The sequence below is a fragment of the Acipenser ruthenus genome, chromosome 17 (assembly GCF_902713425.1).
Source record: "Acipenser ruthenus chromosome 17, fAciRut3.2 maternal haplotype, whole genome shotgun sequence".
Taxonomy (NCBI): Eukaryota; Metazoa; Chordata; class Actinopteri; order Acipenseriformes; family Acipenseridae; genus Acipenser; species Acipenser ruthenus.
Window position 1 is genome coordinate 3,134,563 of NC_081205.1, and position 18,403 is coordinate 3,152,965.

Consider the following 18,403-nt stretch of genomic DNA (forward strand, 5'->3'; position numbering starts at 1 on the left):
TGTATATATATATATATATATATATATATATATATATATATATATATATATATATATATTGTAACATAGCGGGGTATGAGAAACAGCAGGGAGGGGGTTAAAACCTCCCTGCTAGAGAAGTGTTCTGTTTTGATTTGTCTTGCTTTATTGTTTTGGTTAATTGTTTTATTGTTAATTGTCATCCGCACCTGGGCGTTATTGGAAATTAAGCCCAGGTGCGGGGGTTTAAAAAGAGAGCAGGCAGTCTGCTCAGGGCGGCTAAAGAGAAGGAGGCAGAAAGGAGTGCTCTGCTTCCTAGCAGTCCCAAGAGAAAGGTACGGTGCAAACCTGTATGGTTAAGTGTGTGGAACAGGGAAACGGTTTAGCCGTCCTGTGATAGTTAGGTTCCTGCGTGTGTAGTTAGTGCTCAGAGAGAGCTAGGTGTTTATTTTGTGTGTTTTGTTTTAATTTTGTGTTTATTAAAAATATAGCGCGTGAGCGCTGGAAAAAATCCATTTCTCGTCTCTGGGTCAAGTTCTTAAAGGGGCAACGAACCCGAGTGGGGTGAGTCTTTTTACAATATATATATATATATATATATATATATATATATGGCAGCCTGATATGTATTAGAAACAGCTGTTAAGTCTGCCATATATCCAAGTATAAAGTACAGTATCTGGTCCTAATATAGGGTGGTATTCTGGGTTTGCACCATTTAGGGTCTACATTATATAGGAGATGGAGCAAATAGGTCAATAGTCTTCTGAGTTGAGGCTCAAGGCTTTTCACTATGCTTTTTACCCACCGATCTATAAGACTATGCAAAAATTGTAATAGAAGAAGTGAAAGTACTTTCAACACAGCTGTTGACTTGATGGAAGATACGTTGTGTTGCAAAGGAGTAACACTGATATAATTGGCTGTAGGGAGTTGCATGTAGCAGTTGCTGTCTAACGCATTGTATTTTGATTGGTCGCCGCTATGCTGCACAAACCTCTGATTGGTTATCCGGATTTGGAAATCCAATGCGTGGGTGGAGGGAATTTCGGCTTGCCATCTACCTCTGCTTGTACAGTAGAAATACATTTATTGCTTGCAGCTCGAACTGCCCTACTTTCATCTGTAATCACACTGCAGAACTGTGAGCACAAAGCAATTGGGTTAATGGTTGTTGTTAATTAATTGTCTTTTCTAAACTGTGAAGTGAACGCTCACCACTGCAGATACCGTAGCACTCAAGGGAGTGTTGATTCAGGTTCAGGTCTTTAATCAAAGGTGAGAGACAGAGAGCCAGGGGGTTATATAGCATTTCTTGAGAACTGTGTCTTAGGAGGCAGATGTCACTGTGTTTTATAACCCTTTCTTCTTATTAATTAATGCATGCCTCATAGTTATGTAAGTTTCCTTGCAGGAGCTGGATCTGAGGTGATTCAACAGGGAGCAGAGATGCATGAGTTACTGTCTAATAACCTCAAGGTATTTTTATGTATACTTGATAGTTTAAGTGGGTGTGTATCCAAGTGCGTGTGTTGTTTTTTGTTTTACTGATAAGTGTGTATTTGAATAATTCATATGCTTCTAACTTGCAGTCCTGGGAGGTTATTTATTTCTCAACTACAGATAATTTCAGACACATCCATGACTTCCAGCACACTGAAGAAGGCACAAACCAAAGCCGACTTCATTTCTTATGATTTGATCTTAGATCTACAAAATACAAAACAGTATTTTAATAGTGGATGATCAGTTTCCTGATTTTACCTGCTTTTACAACATATGTCAATTGCTTTTAACCAATTCCCACTCCAAATTCTGATTCAAAAATACAGATTTATACCAACAGATTTGTGACATTACATTTGGTAGAGGTGTGCTACTTTTCCTTCTACCCCCAGATATTAACCTGTAATATAATTTATAACGATTTTTATATATAAAAAAGAAAAGTCTTGAGTATAGAGAACTCAACCCTGGGGATCTGAGAGACAGTAAAATCAATACTGAGAAAGTCAGAACTGTGATACTTTCTGTGCTTTGTGTGTAAAATGCTCGGAACAGTGAGCTACATCAATCCACAGCATGGATTGTAAAAGGCATTTTGCTTTTCAGGGGTCTAATCGATAATGAGGTCAAACTAATTGTGAAATGACTCCTTGGTTCCTAACAAGATCTCAGTCAGTCCATCTTGTTTTTCTGATTCTTGCCCAACAATACAATCAGATCGCCACAGCCTGGTTGTTGATAATCTCAGAAAGCCAGGCACCCAGGATCTTTGATCCCTCCTGCATGGTAAAATCACAGCCATGCTCAATTTCATGTTAGTCCTTTTCTAACGAAACAAGCTTATTTGGTGATATAAAACCAATTCACTAAGCAGCAGCATTGCTATTATAAGGTAGTGTGGCTGAGCGGTTAGAGCTGAGGAGCTCGGGGGCAGTAGAGCTTAGTGTTAGAGCTGAGGGGCTGGGAGTCTGTGCGGTCTAGTGATTCAAACTGATTGACTTTGTTGCAATGTAGCCAAGGGGTTTTGAGTTGAGGGGCTGGGAGGGAGTCAGTGTGAGTGCTGAAGCCCTGCCAGCCTGCATTTTCCTAAGTGCTGCCCTGAACTCTATTATAAGTAAACAGCTGTGTAGCCTACCCTGGCAGTGTCCACGCTGGGCAGACAGCCTCCCTCTGTAGGTGTCAGCACCGATAGACAGCAGGCTGCAGACATGCCACTTCAAACTTGCTGATGGGAGACAAGCTGGGAGGTGTAGAAAGCAGGATGAGCTATGTGGAGAAGCGGGCCGTGATCACTGTGCAGTTAGATTTGCATTTCTTCATACAGAATCTTTTATTTGTATTATTGTATCCAGTAAGTAGGCCACAGTTTTATAAAACACAGCAGCATCATACAGCTAAGCGAAGAGATTGTTATTGCCTTGGGGGCCTATAGATAATGCAAATAATGTTCATCTTGTGTGTGCACACAGATAAGCTTTATATGCAGCTGTGTTTAGTGACAGGATGCAGTATGCAGTGAATTCAAAATGATAATGTTGGTAAAGCAGCTGGGCTGGCCGTCAGTCAACAAATTAAAGTAATAAGCATCCATCAGCAGTGGCCATGGAAAGAATTAATAAAGATTAAAAACTCTGTGCCCCTCACAGACATCTCCTGAGATTACAGTCAGTGTTGCCAGCTCCACAAAGCAGGAAGTCACCAGAGAAACCTCACAAAGTCACTAGATGTCGCCGTTTAGACATTCTAAAGTCGCCAAAAAAGTCGCTAAAAAATATTGTTATTTTTTTATTTGTCTGACACCGTTTTTCAAAGCAATAACAAGATTACAACCTTTAGGCATTAATAGGAGGTGACCACAGGTTAATGAACAGAACTGGAGGCCTTTCATATAAAGTCAGGATTTCATCACACTTTGCATTGTAATTCCAGGATGACCGTGATTATGTATCCATCACAAAATCAGTGCCCTTTCACAAAGAGGCTTCCCAGATTGAACTAATGGTCTGCTGGGCCCCTGCGCCTGACATGGCTAACTTTGTGTTCATTGTTCTTAACATATAAAGCGTTGAACTGGATGTAGACAAAATGTTTGTCAGTTTCAGGTTTTTTTTCCATCCATGAAATCCTTGAACTGCAGAAAGAAATGGTGTTCTTTCTTACACTGCGATTATTTGGAAGACTGCTTGGAGACATCTCAATCAATTCCTCCCCAGCAAAAAAACATTAACCTGAACTTAGTTAAAAAATGCAAATAATGTTGAGCACTATTAGCAACTTGAGCAATTCCCTTAAAAAAAAAACAGTTTGAAAATAACAGCTTGTGGTACCAACATGGAACCGAGGGCTGCCCTCTGGTGTGCCTTCAGAAGCTTTTCAAACTGAAGAAAATGTATTTGAAATAAACAATTTGACTGCACAAATAATGGGAAGTGAATTGAAAACTTTAGAGACCACTTCACCTTGTCACCCACCATAACCACAACCCCTCCCTCCCTGAGCAATACTGCCTTGTGTATATCTCCATATTAGGAGAAGATAACTGAAAACATGCTCACTTTCCAATCTTTGATTGGGACTCTGAGCTGCCAGAGTGTAACAGTCTCTGCTGCTGCAGGTTTGATTGTGCTGCCTTCCCATCCTCTGCTGTCAGTTTGAATGCTGTTGATCTGTAACTGAGGAGTCAACAACCCCAGACAATGAGGCTCAGGCAGACTAGAATCCCCAAGCTGTGTGTCTGCTAAGCCGTGACTCCTGTGAACAAAGGGATGAGTCAACAAACAAAAACAGAAATCAAAGTGATAGGAGGAACAATGCGATGTTTAAACTACCTCTGTAAATCAGGACTGGGAGTCTGTGCAATGTGGCCTACTGGTTACTGCTCAGGGACTGGGAGGGGAAAATGTGGCTTAATGGTTATGATTGAGGGACTGGGGAGGAACAGTGTGGTCTTGTGGTTAGAGCTGAAGGATCGGGAGAGAGGGAAGCAGTGTGACATTGTGGTGTTGTCAATTGTTTGACTGGTAATAGTGTTTTTCATAGATTTCTATGCCCCTCACTGATGCGTATGAGAGCTGGACCTGGGAGAGAAATCTGGTGGCATTTTAATGACAATTCTGAATGAGTCTCTGGAGGCACTCCGTGGTATAAACTTTCATAAAATGTAATCTTGCATAAACACCAGCAGGGTGGGATTGTTTAGGTAAACACATCGACAGCTGCTATCACTGAAGCCAGACCTGTGGTTTCTCTACTCTTAGTTTCATCTCAGATCAAACTACTTGTTCAAGTGTTATGAAGCTGCTATCCATACAAACGCAGTCGGGTCCCAATCTGTGATGTCTGATTCATTGTTTAATGAGTATGTTATTACAGCTTGAGACGGGGGGAATCCATTAAACCGATCTAAATACTCTTTTATTGCCCCTCTTATTAACAATGCTAAATCCAATAAAAATACAGTGAATGGAAGGTTTATAGGTGTGAAAGTGGCGGTGTTAAGATCTGCCACTGGTTAGATCATTAAAATAGACTTATTTTCTTCTGACAAACATTTTGACTACAGGTTTTCTTGATACCTGTATTTGTAAATCTTGCCTCTTGATACTGATAACTGTTTTGTAAATGCAGCTGTGATGAAGGGTATGTATGTGTATGAATTATTCTGACATGCTTGTTAGCCATTGCAACAGGATCAGACTGTAAATTGCAATGCACAATTACCGTTGGTATGTTACAAAATGTGCCAAGATCTCTTTAAATGTTGGTACTGTTTAACAAAATGAAAGCTCATTTCACAGTCACCTCAGGTTAATGGATTCAGCTGAAGAACAGTGCAAGGTTAGGTATGCACAAGGCTGCTGCATTCAGAGGCTACAGGCTTAGCGTCCTAACACTGGGAGTTAGTGCCGACAGCAAGAACACAGTGAAGGAATTAAGAGTCATTGATCACAGAGTCTGCGTTTAAAACAAGAATCTTATTACAGGGAAGTGGTGCCAGTAAGCAAGGCTGGCAGACTCCAAGCTGCGTTACTATTCAAGCTGGGCAAGCCCTCTCTCTTTGTCCCGTGTTTTCGTTGCTCATTTTTGGGGTGAATAATCAGCTGCAGGAGGCGAGGCCTCAGAGCATGGTTTTTCAGCTGTCAGTCATGAGGCTTGAACAGCAGTGAGTGATTGGCAGCTGTCCGTCTCACTCGGTACAGCTGCCTGCAGCATCCCCTTTCCCTGAGGTCACTTCCTGTCAACATTGCGACCTGGTGAAAAGAAGCAGACATTTGTCCATGACTCTGCATGTAATCAGCGAGTGTTTGGTGGTGTACTGGGTGAACATTTCCACTCCAACTAAAGTTTTCATTGCTAAGCTATGGCCTTCCACTTACATTTCACAAATACATACAAACCCCACACCTGCGCATCGAAATGTGAGAGTTCAGTTCAGCCTAGACACAAGGAGCTCCCAGTCAGAATCTGTGACATGTGACCAACTACTTCCAAGTAGTGCTTACGTTGCCATAAACAATGCAAGCAGACAGGATACAAAGATATTGGCAGCAGCCTTGGAAATTGCTCTGAAAGAAAGTCTGTTGTGAAATTGGATTCCCAAAAACAAGGGCGAACTCATCATGCAGTGCATATATTTTATTCCTTGGAGGTAAAGTGATCCTAGAATAGACTAATGGCCCCATATAGACTCGGAATCCCTGTTGTGTAAAAGAATGCATGTGATTTACAGTATACACGGGCAAATGATTAGCTCTTGCTTAAAGTCTCAATGTAGTGCCGTGAACTCAACAGTGTTTCTGTGTGACACAAACTTTATTTAGGTGTTTTAAAACACGGGTGTGACATAATCTGCAGAAACTGGCTGCAGGCCTGTGCTTTACCATGTCTTCACCTGCTTACATCAGGAAGCTTCATGAACTATGAGAAATACCTACAGGAATAAAAAAAAGACTAGTGTATTTTTCTTTGTAAATAAAGCAATCCTCTTGCAGGGGTTCTGATCTGAAAGGATCGCACTCTCAATCACCTCTGCAGCTCTGAGAGTCCAGGAGCTGCCTCTGGGAGCTGTGCTCACAGGCTGCCCAGATTTAGCCCTGGCTGTAATTGTTCTTACGTTACCTAACGTGGCTGAGTGGCATTCCTTTCACAGCCCTTTCAGTCCCCTGAACTCACTGTTTAGCTTGGTGAAGAGAGCAAAAGTGTTGCTTTACTGTTACAGTGTGGTCTAGTAGAAAGAGCTGAGGCCTTGGGTTAGGGTTAGGGTTCTGCGCATTAGGGTTAGGGTTCGGGCATCCAAATACATTGGTGTGCAACTGGTATAAGGCCCCTCCTCCTACACACTTTGCTGATTTATAATGTTAAAGGTCCAGCAGTTTTATTGTTGACTTGTGTCCAGCCTGGCTGGTGCTATCAGCTGCTCTGAATTTCATAACACTTGGCTGGTCCCTCTGCTCTGTGCTTGCCCATTCCCCTCCCTCCCTGGAATTGCTGTGGTGTTCAGTGGGGAGGTGGGTTAGAATGCTAATGAGGCTGTTGTAGTTTCTGGCAGGGCTGGGCTCCACAGTAAACAAGCCTCCTAGCATTGGTGGAGCACAGCCTCACAGCTTTCCCTTCCCTGTGTGGGGCCGCCAGGAGAATCGGTCCAGCCGCTAAATAAATCTATCCTTGCAACAAAAGAACAGAGTGATATTTTAATGTGGGATTTATTGTCTGTGGATGTCGTTCAGTTAGTTTATGTATTTAATCTAGTGTTCATATACAAGCAGTGCGTATGAAAGCCCCCTGACTAGTTTCACCCCTTCCCAGATCATTGTGGCATTGAGGTTTTGGAAGATCATCTGTTGTTTGAAGAATTCTCTGGTTTCTGTGTGTGTGCCTACTAAAGAGAATGGATTCCTGCTTCATGTAGCACGCACACTAATAGTGGAGGTACATGTTTCATTATGATTGGTGCAGCAATACACTGCCAAGAGCAAGAAAACACTGTGGAGTGACCCATAAATATCTGAGCGGTTTCAAAGAGATTTTTCAGCCTTGTCTTGGACGATTTAAACCAGCTATAATGTAAGAGCCCCCCTCCTCCCCCACCCCCCCCCCCATCCCCAATCCTCCCCCATCCTCCACCCCCCCCCCCACCCCCCATCCTCCCTGATAGTCCTACTACATCTCACTCAAGATGATTGAAAAGACAAGTGATGTCTCCTGCAGTACTGAACTTAATTAGAGAGACTGGGGGAAGGTTAAGTAATATTGATCTTACAAAACCCTGGTGTGTGTAACCTATTTATAAGCAAATACAAAATGTAGAATAATATAAAGCCTGATCAGTTGCTAAACATCACTTGTTTAAAAGTTATAAAATGTACTTCAGTGATTGAACTTGGGGTTGTTAATTCCGGAGTAGTGGTCTGATGTTAGCTGAAGTTTTAGCTGGCCTTTTTTATTAGTTCATAAATAGGTTACTATAAATGAACTGATATGTTCAGTGTCAACGCTGAAGACATTGAGAAAAACTTGTCATTGAATTTTACAAAGTTTCTTTTAGTATTTCCTAATTTACCATGACTTTGTTTTTATGGTTACAGATGGTTACAGATTTACCGAAGTACCACATTCATTTTTCATGATCAGGACACAAGCTGTATTTATGTAACTTTATACATTACAAATCAGAGTAAGTTATCATAACAATATAGTTAAAGAGAACATTTAAATAACAGGTAGATGCCACTTAAAAAATGTTCCAAAAAATGACAAAGTAGCCTGTCCTCAAATGAGGACAACGGCACTTAATGGGTTAACTAACCATTGACAGACAGCATGCGTGCTGTAAACACGTTAGTAAGGCAGTTGTCAACAGTTAATAAACTAAAACAAGTACCCTTTAAAACAAAGCGTGACCCCCTAATGGATTTGACAGGCTTGGTCCTTCTCACTCAATGCAAGTCACTTGACAGTGTGGCTGTGTAGGCAGCTGTGGTTTGTATTTGTGTGTGTGCTTGAGAAGGTGCTTGTAAGACCAGATGTTTAAAAATGAAGAGGGAGGATAGTGCTGGCTCAGCACAAACAGTCCTGATGACAGCAGTGCTGCTGGATTGACAGCGGATCAATTCCGCGGGAGTTATTAAGAGGAAGCAGGAAGACAGCTCCGAACAAGCAGAGGCAGATGCCAGGAAGAATATCAATCTCTCTTTTTGTATATATTTACACTGGATTTTAATAAGGGTTATATTACTGTGGCTTCAGTGTTTCATTTGAATTTTGATTGCATGCTCTGTAATGTGTATTGTTGAAATATTTATTAGTCGCATTGATACCAGCTGCGTGCTGGACTGAAATAACATAGTTTTTATATATTTATAAATAGGAGTTTTTTGGCTACTTGTCTTTTTAATTAAAAAAAAAAAGTTGCAAGTGGTTGAAGATGACATTTGAATATTATCCGTGAAGACTGTTTTGAAAGAGAACGCAGATATGTCTGTTGGTTTTTTCAGGCCTCATTGCTGTGTGTTGGTTGAAGATTTCAATATTTAGATTCTGCGGATTAACTTGTTGTTTTTCATGACATTGAAGATCAGCTTGTTAGAACTGTCACATTCATTATCTCCATTCATGTATTTTATCCATTTAACTCATTACCTTCTCTGCACTTAACCAGCCTCTACTGAATCTACTGACTCTCAGATTGTCATTACTGAGGTCTCCTTCTCCATTGAGTTTGCTGGCTCACAGATCCTCACTACCATGGTTACTCTCAATTATGTCACAGTCAGCTCCCTAGTTTCAACCAAAATCCAATGCTTGTCGAGAGCAAAATCAGCTGAATATCCATTGTGCTGTATTTCCAGAAAGCTGTATTTTCATTATTTTGCATTCTAGATATTTTCTACAAGTATAGGGACAGAATGAATCTGATCAGTATTGACTTACTGGTATCAGAGAAAGGGCAGCACAGAGGTGGCTTAATAAACTGGTATGGTGCTTTGATGCCTGATTAAATTTCTGTTAACACAGGGGAGGAAGGGGGGGGTCTAATGAACTCATTAAAATGCAGAAGAGGAGCTGCAGAAAAGCACAGGTATAAGCACAGTGCTTGGATATGCAAGACTCTGCAGTATTAGCAAGGCTGCTACTGGTCTCTCATATGGGCATGCACAGATGATTATCACAAACTGGGAAGTGTAGTCCTGCTGTGAAGGGTACCTTAGATAGGTAACTTGTACCAGAATGCACTGCGGTGTGTTGAAAAGCCTGAACTGTCCCAAACTGTCCTAGTGTACATGGAGACATATGCTAACCCTAGTCTTAACACATATTACCTAGGGTACAGCATTGTGCTATGTACAATGCAGTGTGTTGTGTGGGGGTTCTGTTCATTTTCAATTGGAGCCACTTGGCTAAACAGATCTAAATACTGTACTACCACAACACCAAGTTTATCATACATCACATCACGTGAGTCTCTTTTGTGTTAAATCATGTAGAATTCCAGGAAAGGTACTACTAAACAACAGTGGCCATTAGATTAATTGATGTCTTAAATAATTGCACGCTATGTTAAGTCACCTGGGTATGCACATTCCCATAATTCCTGCCTGTACTGTAGCTAGTGTATAATAGAGGGTTGAGATTTGCAGCTGTGCTCCCCCTAGCTGTTTGGAGTAGAATGACGTTGTGCAGGGAGACCAGCTGTGAAGAGGATCAGAATACTGGCTGCAGGATATAAAAAAAAAAAAACCAGAAAGATTAAGTGCTGAAAGCAATCTGACAGTATGGGCCAACAGATCAGTCTGCAAGCATAATATTTATTAATAAGACAATGCCAGTAGCTTTAAAAATGTCAAACTAATTAATACTGTATCGGTCATTTCATCTGTACCCTCAAGTGAATGAACAAGCATAAACAAAATGCACAACAAATACCCCACCTCTAGCTGACCCACAGTTCTCTTTAGACCAATGCTCGTGCTATTGTTATGAATCCTTGCTCGCATCTTGTTAGGCTTGGTTTAGTGCTCATAATATTGCGTTACAATTGAACGTGTTGGCGTGTGATGCTAACGGTGATTCCCGGTCTTTCCTGTAGATGGCGCCCCCCTGAGTGAGCTCTCCTGGTCCTCCTCCCTGGCTGTCGTGGCTGTTTCCTTCTCCGGACTGTTCACCTTCATCTTCCTCATGTTGGCCTGCCTGTGCTGCAAGAAGGGAGACATCGGCTTCAAGGTGAGAGCTGGGCACTGTCGCCCCCTGCCGGAGCTCACCGAGCGCCCCAAGCTGCATATACTTATCTTTAAAGCAGGTCAGGATAAACAGTTTGTAGGGAAATGTAAATGATTAGCATGTAAATGACAGAAAAACAGCTTGCTGAAGGTGACAGTGGCATAACTAGAGTTGCTAAGCCAACAACCCACTTAGAATGTTGAGTGCTAAGACATGTACAAGAAAGTATGAGAAAGGAGAACTATGGTAAACCCACAGTAACCTTGTAAAAGAGAGTAGTTTGTGGTTGGTTTCACTACAAGCTGTAGCTGATACAACTATCATCCTCGAATGAATCGTGTTAAAATGCATATGGATAAGGAGAAGAAAATGGAGATCTCCGGTTTAGTGACATCTCGCAGCTGGAGTCTTGGTAGAAAGCTTTCAGAGTTAATAAATATAGTTGCAGAAAATATACACTATGCATGCAAGATATCAGGCTCCAGCACCAGCTAGGTTGCTGTGGATTTACTAGCTGAAACTCCTAACCTGGTGGCCACATTTTCTTCACCCCTGTAAACCTCAAGAATGGCTTGTGATTTCTGAGTTACACATTAGCATGCTAGCTTATATATGCCTAGCCAACTAAAGAGGTCTGAGATAATACTGCATTCACTTGTTCCAGTCCTTGCCTCTGTTATAAACTCCTCCATGCTTTCTGTGCTCTAACGCTGTCTCTGATATATAGGACTGCTATCCACTTCTCTGTGGTCAAACACAGACTCGTTATATTGAAACATTTGTCTGCTTGACCTCATGTTATGGTTAAATGTGGGAACGAGCCTTGTGGTGAAGACACAGTGCAGCTTGAACGCACACTAACTCTGTCGTTGTTTATCTCGGCTGACGTCCAGAAGCAGCCAGATAAAAACACTCTGAGAAACCCTCCTTCTCTCTGCACTCTGCAGCTCTGCGGTTTACCTGTAGCATTGCTGTCCATTCGCTCTTTATATTCAGCTTGCGAGAAATGGAATAGCCCCCTGAGGGCTGAGGGGCTGCTGCTTAGTCTGCAGTAACAAGCCCTCCATTCCTCTCCATTCCTCTACTCATGAGCTGTGGAGATACAGCCAGCAATGCCCCCCTTCGTCTAAGGACAGTAGTGATGCGGACTGCCTCCTTCTCTTTCACCAAGGTCACATAAAAACGTTTTCAGTTTACGTGTTGGTTTGCTCTCTTAATTCATTAACTGTAAAATGTGAGTGCGGCCTTGTGGTTAGAGCTAAATGTTTGGGAGAGTGGCACTGTGGTCTAATAAGAGCTGAGGGACTGGGAGATGGGCCGTGTGGCCTAGTGGTTAGAGCTGAGGGACTGGGAGGGAAGCAGCGTGGCCTTGTGGTTTGAACTAAGGAACTTGGAAAAGAGAGTGTGGCCTAGTAGTTATTGACTGGGAGGTAGTGTGTCCTTTTGAGTGGAGCTAAGAGTTAGTTATGTATTGTAACTGATTGAGATGTATTTACAAGAATTGTTAGCAGTAACAACTGGAAAAAGCAGAAGAGTAACCAGAAAACTAGCTTGCAGCTGGGCCCCTGACTGGAATCCTCTCAGTTTTATCCAGGGGGAAATCTTTTAAAATAAATCAATCAATTCTGCATGCTGTGCATTTGGGCTGCGACTGCAGTGCACATGTTCCAGCAGGACGAGGAGAGAGGGGTGATGTCATGAGCACAGAATGTTTTTTTTTTTTCTTTGCAATGCTTAAGATTCTTGTGGGGGCTATTTATTTTCTGGCTGTGGAACAGAGAAGCTGGTTGGTGCGTGAGCCAGCCCCTCCCCTCCTGTTCCCCGTCCCAATGCAGATCGGGCTGTCCGAAACGCACCAGAACATTCCCCTTTGCAGAGGCACAACAATGAGACTCTTTCTACACAATGCCTCGCTGGCAGTGCGGCTCAATTTTAGCAGGGCAGCCCCGGTACACTGGGATTATAAAAGCAAGCTCTCTGAGCGGGGCTGGGATTTGGAGAGATGTGTACCTCGGGGGCAGCGTTGTGCCTGGGACCATTGCTGGTGTCCAGGGAGCTTGCTACTGGATAGAGGGCACTGAAATACCCTATAGAGCGCTGCTGTGCGCTACAGTCTAGCACATAGTGCTGAGGTAAGGGAATTTTGAATAGCAATTTACAAAAACTGCAGCAATAAATTATATGAACAGGAGAGTGTAGTCTGCAGATTGCACTGTGATTGTATTGCGACTGCGGTACCAGGGTGACATCACTTTAGGCCCTGTACTAACTTATTTACCAATCATGCAGAGGTTTTGGAGCTGGGATTCTAGTGGATGCCTCCACTCGAATGCATTCTGGGCCTGGACTTGAATAGAAATACTGTGTATGATTTATAATGAAACAGGAAACAGGGACAGGGGAGGGTAAGACTGAAAGATATTGTAAAACATAAATAGCTTTAAGGGGAAAAATAATCACAGTGAAAGTGATTTACATTAGCAATAACAATAGCAGTAAACAGATGTAAAAAGAACATTTCTTCAGGTCACAAAATGATGCTGTAGTTTGTCAGACTGTATTTGGGTGAGGCTCAGTCCTGTACAGCATGGAGGTGTCAAAGCTAGTCTCTATGGGAGCACACACAGCACCTGACTGGGGACCGTGCTGTTAGTCTCTCTCCTTCCATCAGGACTAAATACAAAATAATAAAGCTAAACGAACAAACAAGCACTGACTGAATTTCAACAAGAAATAAAAACCTCTCAGAATGTCATGAGGAGGTTCCTCGACGCAAACTTTCCTCTAGCTCTGAAACGCAATAAATCTGTCAAACCGAGGGCAAGGAAGGCTATGTGAAGGAAAGCGATATGAGTCAGGAGCCCCAAGAGAAAGAGGGGGTCAGGGTGCGTCGGGGGTCAGGGTGGGTCAGGAGTTTTCCACTCGTCTTCAAGGGACTGCATTCTTTTTCTTAGTCTGAGCACTAGAGAGCTGACACTGGTGTGTTTTAATGCTTTTGGTTTTATTTAGCAGACTGTAGCATTAATGCAAGCTCAGCTGTTTTTCTATGACCGTTATAGTTTAAGTCAGGGGTGTGCAATCACAGTCCTGGAGGACCATTCCGCTCCAGGTTTAACAGGTAAAATTATACAATGAACTACTTCAGGATCTGGATGGTGGTTTAATTAGTTGAATTAAACAATTTAAAGCAGGGTTGGAACAAAGACCAGGACTGGAATGGCTAACTTTGCCCACCCTTGGTTCAAGTCATTGTCCATTCTTATGGAGCTCGCTAGGTCCAGTTCACTGCTGTAGTGAGGAAGCTGACAGGACTGAGATGGGATTGCTCAATGTGTTCTTCTCTCTGCAGGAGTTCGAGAACACAGAGGGAGAGGAGTACCAGGCCGAATTCTCCACCCTCACCTCTTCCACGTCCCAGACCGGACCCGAGGTTTACATCCTGCCGCTCACTGAGGTGTCCCTTCCTGTCTCCAAGCAGCCCAGGAGATCAGGTAGACACAGCTACAGCTGAAATGGATCAACCAGGGAAAGAGTCCGAACACTGGCCTGGACACCCATTTAATTGAGAGAGGAAGGCTTGGAGGTCCACCCTGCTTCTGATGTGTGTGGGGGACAGTGTGTGACAAATGCATTACAATAATCAAAATATTCTAAAGTAAGACATACCTAGATCATACAATAATGATACAGGAAAATAGCCATACAGCTAAACTTCACAAGAAAATTCTTACATTTTTACATTCAGGCACTAAGGTTTTGGATTGAGTTTACATTTAGGTTATATATTCTGTATGGTAATACTGTCTGCCTTTAAAATACAGACTTTAAACATATTGGTTCATTTTCTCTTCTATACGCTTGAGCCACTTTCTCTGTAACATGTAAATTCCCTTCTATTACAGTAACTTGTAAAGTGCATTCATATAAAAAGAGTCTGTTCCAATGTGGAGCCTCCAAGCTAGGAATCCATATACAATACAGAATCTTAGCTCAGGTCAAGCCAGGCCATATTCCATTGCTGTCATTAGACACGACTGTGCTTTTATGTGTCTTGTTAAAGGGAGCTTTTGTCATCTGGTAATGGGAAACGATGCAGGTGTCAAAGTGTGAAACCGAAAGCACAGCCATGCAAGAAGCAGGATATCCATTTAATATCCATATCAAGCCTCTAGACCCTTTCTTTGCTGGAGGGATCGCTGTATTAAAGGGTAATCCTGCCAGTGAGAATCCTGTTGAACTTAGACATTACACTTTTTTTGGATTGGGCAAATTGTACAGTGGACTTAAAAGACCCCATAATTGTTTGCAGACAGCATGAAGACTTTAGGGTCTGTTCATTTGACCCAAAGGGCAACAGAACTAAAGCAAAATGTGAGTACAATTTTGGGTTGCCTATGGACCTGTGGGACAGATCCCTCTTTTAAAATATTGTTGATAGGACACTTATTTATTCAGAGATACCAAGATATTTAAGGCTCTGAGTTGGGTAAACCCCAGTCTTCATCTGTCCCAATATTTCTTGCATGTCTTTCCTGATTCTGGCATGTGTGGTGCTCCTTGTGTTGGATGGTAACCGCTTGATATTGCAAAGAAATAATCTTTTATTGCTTGTGTTGACGCAAGCTGTTCAACTGGGAAATCTATCATTACCGTGACTGTAATACATTACAAAACAGATGGGTTCTGAAGTGACCCCTGGATCTCAGCGTCTCTATCAACTAAACCCTTGCGCGTGTATATCCATCACTGACTATTCACAAGAGAAGCCAGGCTGGATACTGGTTTTCAATGTCCTAGGTAATTGCCAATACCATATTGTGCCTGTTTAGGATCCAAAGCTGAGCAACACACATCCCTCCCCGTTACTAACAGTTGCCTATTATAACAGTGCTCCGTGGCAGAATCTGTTTTATGGGCTGCCATCCTTTTCAAAGTAGAGAAGCCCCAAAGGTTCTGGTGCTAATTCCAGCTAACAAGACTCTCAGAATGAGAGAAAAAAAAAGAAAGTTTTGTGTGTGAACTACTATTAGGGGATCCAGTTTTTGATTTCTTTGCAAATGGTTTGGCGAGTTAAGGGAAGTGTCCAAAATGGAAATGCAAAAGGACTCAATATTCCATTTTTTCAGCCTTAGCAATTTGTTAATATGTCACTGTAGCTGCTGTGGAGAATCCATATGTATTTGCTATGTGATTAATCACTTCTTGATTTCGTTTGCTGCTATAGCAAGTTTTCAAAGGTCACTGTAAACTGGCTGGCAATGCTTGAAATAAATCTCTGTTCTCTTATGTTGGTGGACACAGGTATTAGGGAGGGTTTAGGATGGGGAATCGGTGGGGGTGATGGTGGGGGGGGGTGGGGTGGGGGGGGGGGGGGGGGGGTTGAGTTTCCTGCCTGACTCAAAGGGCTTCTCCTGGGGAGGAGGGATGTTGTTCTGAGGGTTACACCCTGACCCAGCTGTGTTCCCATCATGTCTGTTTCAAATTACAGGAAAGACTTCCAACTCTTCAGCCTAAAAAATCTGCAAAATAAACAGTAACATTTAGACACAAAAGCCTTTTTTGTCGAAACGTTTGATACTGAATTCCTTATGATTGAGCAAGTTAGCACACAGTGTGGTACAAAACCATGCAGCTTTCTGTAACAAGATGAAGAAATGGGTTGGATAGGGTTTGAAACAAGTTGTCCCGTCTGTTGTGCATTTTAGGAGGCAAACACATTCGTTATGAATATTGTGTCTTCTGTGCAACGTTTTATTAAACTGGCTTGTCATCTTAATAGCACAGTAAACATAGAGATGTAGTTTTAGGGTGCTATTCTCATAACAAAATATCCCTGTAATAAATAAAAAATTCCATTAGTAACAAAATAACAGTGATGTAACCATTTAAAAAGTCCCAGAGAGGGGGAAACAGCAGTGTAAATATTTTTATGAATGAAATCATCAACAGCTGTGCTGCTTCAATACCAGATGAGCTTCGTATAGGAGGCTGACGAGATGTTATGTAACATGCAGTGAGCAGCTGCAGCACATGAGTTGTTTGTTGCACAATACGAATTGATGTTCGCCCTTGAGTCTGTCTTCTCCCTGTCTGATTTCAGTGATTCATTTGATTACTGGTTGACTGAATCAGACTCGCTTCGTTATTAACAATTACATTTGCTCTGCTGTTCATCTGCTGTAATGAATCAGCTGCTTTGATCAAAATGAAGGTACAGGCCTGATTAATAAAAGATGTTTCTTGTGTCTTCCGAGCTGGCACTGCTCTTGTATTAGTACAGCTCATTGTACATGTACTAATCCACAGCAGCTCATAAACTAGTAGAACTGGTCTTGTGTGCAGGCCAAATAATGGGAAAGTCTCCCACAAACTTGCCAGCTGGGTGTAAGGCCACCGTGGGTCACCAGAACAGCACTAATTCAACCCAGGAAAGGTCTGTGAGGTATTCATTGTTCTGGAGGGATACTTGACTGTGCCTCATTGATTACTGTCTCTAATTCCATTAGGGGAGCTGGGTGTGAAAATCCCCTGAAAAGTCTGACCTCCAGAATAGCCTATAGCATCCGCACTTTTCAGACTGTTCCACAAAAAAAAAAAAACTAATGTGTGCAGTCTTGAATAAGACATTCCCATTAAAAAAAAAAAAGTCACGATTTAATTTCTGCCCTAAATATTTATTACACATTTAATGAAGAGTAAATATTTGTAGCCAAAAAGAAATCATGGGCATTGTAGGCGTTCTACTGTAATTAAATTAAGCCCATAGTAATAGTATATACAGTATAGGCTGTGTTTGGCTATGTATTGTGCATTGGAATTACTGAAGTCTCTTATAAAATGTATTGTACGACCCTCAGCCCACACAGAAGACCAGAAGACTGAAGCTCCTTTCATTTTCTCGCTATAGTCCTGAGTCCTAGTGCAGCAACAACCTGCATGAAAAATGCAAGGAGTGGGAGAGGAATCCAGTGTTGCGTTTCAAAGAAGGACAACAACAAAAACAAACACATGAAGTCTATGTTGCTGCTTCTTTCGCAAGCCGCCAATGTCGTAGCTGTGTGATTGAGAATAGGCCCAGTGTCTGTGAGTCAGTCCCCAGTACCGGGTAGCACCAGCATGCAAACAATGGGACCGTTTCTCTGCCTGGGTAGAGTGCGTGAGCGTGTGTGTGTGTGTGTCGGAATGACTGGACTCTGGAATAGTACAGAGGCGTTACATACCAGAATTATATCGGGAGGGGTTTTGGGATGGGGGCACATTACAGTGGGACCATTTCAGTCCACAATGCACCCCTTGTGTTGCAATTCATACAGTATGCTAATCCTTCTGGTAAAAAAAGGATGATCTAAGAAGTCAAACGTATTTTATGTAGTTGTCATTCTCTTGAGAGCCTTAAGAGTTTTGGAGTGCATGGAGCAAGAACACAGTCTATACAAGATAGCGGGAGAGAGCAATGCAAAGCGTCACTTAGCGTGGTTTAGTGGGTTATATTGCTCGTCCTCGGGTCTCTGTTGAGGAATGCGCTCGCAGAACTTGACCTTATTTTGAATGCTCTGCAGACTTCAAATCATGAAAATCAAGCAGTTCTTTTGTTTAAGTGGAGGTCATCAGCAACCTTTCACCCTTTCCCACAGTTAGGAATTGGACTACCTCCAGTGAATGCGATTGCTGGGTGATTGGATAATATTATAAAACTGGTTAT

At 42.2% G+C, this 18,403-nt stretch overlaps 1 protein-coding gene across 2 annotated transcripts in view; it reads left to right on the plus strand.

The window, feature by feature from the left end:
* Positions 1–18,403, plus strand: part of LOC117423346 (serine/threonine-protein kinase LMTK1-like) — a 40,692-nt gene that overhangs the window by 10,382 nt on the left and 11,907 nt on the right. For both annotated transcript variants that reach the window (XM_034038952.3, XM_034038953.3), the window contains exons 2-3: positions 10,571–10,704; positions 14,051–14,192. In XM_034038952.3, the coding sequence (XP_033894843.1) occupies positions 10,571–10,704; positions 14,051–14,192 (276 nt within the window). The remainder of the gene's footprint in view (positions 1–10,570; positions 10,705–14,050; positions 14,193–18,403) is intronic.